The sequence below is a fragment of the Dendroctonus ponderosae genome, unplaced genomic scaffold (genome assembly GCF_020466585.1).
Source record: "Dendroctonus ponderosae isolate FM_Combo_2020 unplaced genomic scaffold, Dpon_F_20191213v2 Dpon_F_20191213_5, whole genome shotgun sequence".
NCBI lineage: Eukaryota > Metazoa > Arthropoda > Insecta > Coleoptera > Curculionidae > Dendroctonus > Dendroctonus ponderosae.
The window spans coordinates 13,696,420-13,701,853 of NW_026018715.1; the positions used below are offsets into that span (position 1 = coordinate 13,696,420).

Sequence of the window (5,434 nt, forward strand, 5' to 3'; positions counted from 1 at the left end):
TCAAACTTGTTCCAGATTTGCACAAATATTCAGAAAAAGGGCTGGAAAATCGTCCGCGACAGGCAGGGCAGGATCGGCCCTTATGCCTATCTGAGGGACCAGTGGGTGTCTTTTGATGACATTGGAATGATCAGGCACAAGTCCGAGTACATTAAAGCAATGGGGCTGGGCGGTGGGATGATTTGGGCTCTTGATTTGGATGATTTCAGAAACGAGTGTGGATGCGAAGAGTATCCCTTGTTGAGGACGATCAATCGCGTCCTACGCGACTATAAAGTTGCAGATCCCAAATGCGTTCTAGGGAAAGGTAACGCTTCGCAGTTCCTCCATTAGACTTGTTATAGGATTCATTCCCATGCAGGCCAGCACAAGCCAGCCGTCCCTAGTAAGCCCTCTACGGTAAAGCCTACTCAAAAGCCCCCAGGCTGGGACGTTGAAGGCACTTCGCCTGAAGCTCCACAGCCTGCATTGGAAGCTTGCAATGGGAACGACTTCCTGCCGGTGCCTTCCAACTGCAACCACTACTACCTGTGCAATCAAGGTAAATCTACCACAACAACCCGCGTCTGCAGAACACCAAACAGCCGATTTCTCGCCTAGGATTCTACACGTTGCAAAGTTGCCCCAGCGGCTTATACTGGAACAAGGGGCACTGCGATTGGCCAGAAAACACCCCCTGCCATCCAGACAGCACCACCACTGAAGCCCCATCTGGATCAGCAGATGGTGGATCATCAGTCCCAACAGTTTCTACCAGTATTATCGACATTCCCTCCAGTACGCAACATTATCCTTCCATAGAGGGCGAATACAAAGTGGTGTGCTACTTTACAAATTGGGCCTGGTACCGGTAGGTTTTCCTGTTTGTTACCCCAGGGCTCAACTAAGGGGCGTTTGAACGTTCCAGGCAAGGAGAAGGGAAATATCTGCCCTCTGATATCGATGGCTCCTTATGCACGCACATCAACTACGGGTTTGCCGTTCTGGATCCCAATTCTTTGACCATCAAACCCCATGATTCCTGGGCGGACATTGATAATGGCAAGTCAATGGAAGCGCACTGAATTTTCCTTAAAGCGTCTCTTCCAGAATTCTACACCAAAGTCATCGCCTACAGATCCAAAGGAATCAAGGTGCTGATCGCAATTGGCGGTTGGAACGATTCACTAGGGGATAAATATTCTCGTCTAGTCAACAATCCGGGAGCTCGAGCCAAATTCATTTCGAATGTGATCGAGTTTATCGAACAGTGGGGCTTCGATGGTCTGGATTTGGACTGGGAGTATCCCAAATGTTGGCAGGTAGAGCAGCAGGTTGTTCTGGCAGATTGTTTAGTACCCTCAGCCCGTTGGTTTAGGTGGATTGCCACAAAGGTCCAGACTCTGATAAGCAGGGCTTCGCCTCATTGGTCCAAGAACTGAGCCAGGCCTTCAAGCCCAAAGGCCTGCTGCTTTCTTCAGCTGTGTCCCCTAGTAAGGCTGTTATTGATGCTGGCTACGACGTTCCAGCGTTGAACCGCTACTTTGACTGGATCGCCATTATGACCTACGACTTCCATGGACACTGGGACAAAATCACTGGCCATGTGGCGCCCTTGTACTACTATCCGGAGGACATTTACGACTACTTCAACGCTGTAAGAGAAGCTGTTTGGTAGATCCGGCTGGCATGCTAGTTTGGGTTTTTTGCAGAACTTCTCCATCAACTACTGGATAGAAAAGGGGGCTGATCCCAAGAAACTAGTGATGGGGATGCCGCTGTATGGACAGTCGTTCACTTTGGCGGATAGTTCGAACTATGCCCTCAACGACCCGTCTTATGGGCCGGGAGAAGCTGGGGAATTCACCCGAGCTGGAGGATTTCTGGCTTTCTACGAAGTAAAAACCGTCTTTAGGTGGATGCTAGAGGTGCAAACAAGTTGATTGGTTTCAGATCTGTGAGCGTGTGAAGAGCAAGAGTTGGACAGTCAAGCGGGACCCTCTAGGGAGACTTGGGCCTTATGCCCACATGGGGAGCCAATGGGTGTCGTATGATGATATTGCAGACATTCGCAGAAAGGTACTGAAAAGCCCAATTAACCAGCTGAAAGTTACATGGGAGCATTTTCAGTCCCAACTGGTGAAGACTCTGGGGCTTGGAGGCGGCATGATTTGGGCTCTGGATCTGGACGATTTCCGAAATCGATGCGGCTGTGGAAAACACCCGCTACTCAAAACCCTAAACCACGAGCTGAGAGGAACCGCAACCGATATAACCATGGAAAACTGTACATAGAATGTGATATTGTTTGGTCGAAAACCCTCAGCTGAAAAAACAGGCATTGGCAGATTGGGATTGGGGTTTCGTGTTTAAATTGTAGGCAAACCCTGGGGTTTACCACATTTTTCGCATCTAGATTTGTCAATGTTTCTTTTGCCAGAAGCTTTGGATTTTCGCAGCTGATTAGGGCTGCTGGTGATCGGAGCTTAACTTGTATAATTTAAGTTATTTCTAGGTTTTTGAAATATACGTTCTTATCAGATCAGTGAGTGCAGTTTGTTTGGGTAGAGCAAATGAGGGTTGGGGAGGAAAAATCGTTTCTGAACTGAATTGAGACGAACTAGCGTCCAATTGGAGTGTGGATCAATGGAGAGATCCAATCACAGCAGGTCTAGTTAATCAAAAGAGATAGACTTTGGAGGCCCTTCCTTGAAACTAATGGGTTTTTAGGCCGTCGGTCGGTAGAATTTCTTCTGGACGTTTCGCAGGCACGAGGGGCTTGCATCTTCAGAAGCGGTTTGCTTGAACGTTCAAGAGAAATCAGCTGTTTGGTGTTTGGCGATTTTCCAGCCCTTTTTCWGAATATTTGTGCAAATCTGGAACAAGTTTGAAATTTTCGGCATATTTCTACTTGATGAATGATTGAAATGGGGAACTTGCCTCATAATAGGCCAGGAAGCTTCGAGCGCGCGTTTCTTCTCCGGCTTCTCCTCCTCCATAAGTGGCCGCGTTCAAGCCGTTCTCTTTGTTGTCGGCCAAGGAGAAGGACTGGCCATACATGGGCATCCCCATGACGATTTTTTTTCGGTCTTCGACCTTTTCTATCCAGTAATTGATGGTGAAATTCTGGAATTTTCCGATGCAGTTTGAGGCAAAATTTCATACAAGTTCAAGCATTCGTTGGTTTTTTTAAGGGAGCGAAGCTTGCAGAAACAAGGGCGTAATGTTGGGCTTTTACAGTCTCTGGAAAAGTTACTTCTTCGAACGCTCATGGAGAAGGAAAGGAAAAATTGCACTTATAAGGGCCAAAGGATTAGACTATCTTTTCGCGAAATTTCACTGAAGTTGGGTAAKTCGTTGGTGTTTTTSCGAGGRTGTCCCGAGYTACAGGGGSGTAATTTTGACTTTCCYTTTGCAGYCGTYTGTTCGGAAAAGTTCGTTTCTTCGAGTCGTGTTCAAACAGGAAACTTTAAACTCTACATACARTAGCCAAATAGATAGGCTATCTTTTAGCAAAAGSTCACTCAAATTCAGAAATTCGTAGATTTTCCGCAAGGTACCAAACGTGGATCTATAAGGGCAAAATTTCGACTTCTGCAGTGTCTTGAAAAAAAATTMRTTACTTCGAACGCTCTTTAAGGATGAAATCACAAAGAATGGCAAARTGCTAAACTATYTTTGGGCAGAAATGCACTCAATTTTAGACATTAGTTAATTTTTGGAGAATGTCSAGCTTGAAGCTACATGGAYGTGATGCCGACTTTTGAYTTCAGACAGTCTTTTTGATAAAAAATTGYAACTTTYAACTTTTTTCMAGAARGAATCTACAAATTTCGCCACAAAAAGCTAAAGCAACTTGCTAYCTTTAGGCAAAATTCCTTTCAAATTGAAGAATTSGTTGATGATTTTTTAGAGGGATTCAAGCTRGAAGCAGMAAGAGCGTAATTTTGASTTTTGYGGTCTSGTTSAAAAAATTCRCTATTTCGARCTCTCATCGAGAAAAAAACTATAAATTWCAYAGAAAAYWGYKAAAGTGYTAGACKATCTTTCCYCGAAATTTAASTKAAATSCATTGATTGGTTATTTAGAGCGTATCAAAATTGAAGTTAGAGGAGCGTAATTTCTACTTTTGCAGTTTCTTGAAAAATATTCGGTTCCTCAAACGCTTTTTAAGGATAAAATTATAAATAGCACAAACAATAGAAAAAGTGCTAAACTATATTTGAGCAGGAATGCACTCAATTTTAGATATTAGTTAATTTWTGGAAAATGTCGAGCTTGAAGCTAGACACTCTGATAAAAAATTGCAACTTCCAACTTGTTTCAAGAAGGAATCTACAAACTTGGCCGCGAAGAGCTAAAGCAACTTGCTACCTTTAGGCAAAATTCCTTTCAAATTGAAGAATTCGTCGATTTTTTAGTGGGATTCAAGCTAGAAGCAGAAAGAGCGTAATTTCGACTTTTGTGGTCTGGTTCAAAAAATTAACTATTTCGAGCTCTCATCGAGAAAAAACTATAAATTTCACAGAAAACAGTTAAAGTGGTAGAATATATTTCACCGAAATTTAACTTAATTGCATTGATTGGTTGACTATTTAGAGCGTATCAAAGTTGAAGTTAGAGGAGCGTAATTTCGACCGAAAAAAAATCGGTTCCTCAAACTCTCTTTAAGGATGAAATTATAAATAGCACAAACAATAGCAAAAGTGCTAAACTATCTTTGAGCAGAAATGCGCTCAATTTTAGATGTTCCTTAACTTTTTAGAGAATGTCAACCTTGAAGCTACATGGGCGTAATACCGACTTTTGCAGTCTATTTGAAAAAAAAATTCCAACTTTCAAATTTATCCACGGAGCAAACTGTAAGCTGCACAGCAAAAAACTAGAGTAACTCGATATCTGCAAACAAAATTTCTTTTAAATTCAATTATTCGTTGATTTTTCAGAGAGATTCAAGCTTGAAGAAAAAAGAGCGTAATTTCGACTTTGGCAGTATACAAAAAATCGCTACTTCGAGCTCTCATCGAGAATAAAACTGTAAATTGCATACATAATAGCCAAGGTACTATGCTATCTTTGCGCCAAATTTCACTCAAATCCATTGTTTTGTTGATTATTCAGAGCGTATGAAAGTTGAAGTTAGAGAAGCGAAATTTCGACTTGCAGTCTCTCCAAAGAAAATTGTTTACTGCCCATTCTGCTCAAGAAGGACACATCAACTTCCATGGAAAATAGCTAAAGTCTGGTAGTCTTCTTAGGCAAAAGTGCACTCAAATCCGGACATCTGTTGAATTTTTAGAGAGTTTTAGCTTGAGGCTTTAGGGGCAAAATTTCACCGTTTGCAATCGCATCGAAAATTCTTAACTTCCCATTGCGCTCAAAAGGGGAAGTTGAAATTCCAAAAATATCAGGCATTGATTTCGGTAATTTTTGCAGAAAAATCAATCAAATCCAG

At 42.6% G+C, this 5,434-nt stretch overlaps 2 protein-coding genes across 2 annotated transcripts in view; one reads left to right on the forward strand and one right to left on the reverse strand.

The window, feature by feature from the left end:
* Positions 1-15: 15 nt before the first annotated feature.
* LOC125504627 (probable chitinase 10) lies at positions 16-2,525 on the forward strand (the record flags this gene model as incomplete). The annotated part of the gene is given in 9 exon segments (XM_048666892.1): positions 16-307; positions 362-541; positions 601-850; positions 908-1,041; positions 1,090-1,301; positions 1,358-1,636; positions 1,692-1,877; positions 1,933-2,058; positions 2,110-2,525. Coding segments are annotated over 9 exon segments (1,824 nt in total), but the record flags the coding sequence as incomplete, so codon positions are not given.
* A 293-nt stretch (positions 2,526-2,818) lies between these two features.
* The window catches only part of LOC109545549 (probable chitinase 10), a gene marked incomplete at its 3' end in the record, with an annotated part of 16,321 nt that continues 13,705 nt past the window's right edge, over positions 2,819-5,434 (reverse strand). Inside the window, 2 exon segments of the mRNA XM_048666894.1 lie at positions 2,819-2,855; positions 2,920-3,105. Coding sequence (XP_048522851.1) covers positions 2,819-2,855; positions 2,920-3,105 — 223 coding nt within the window.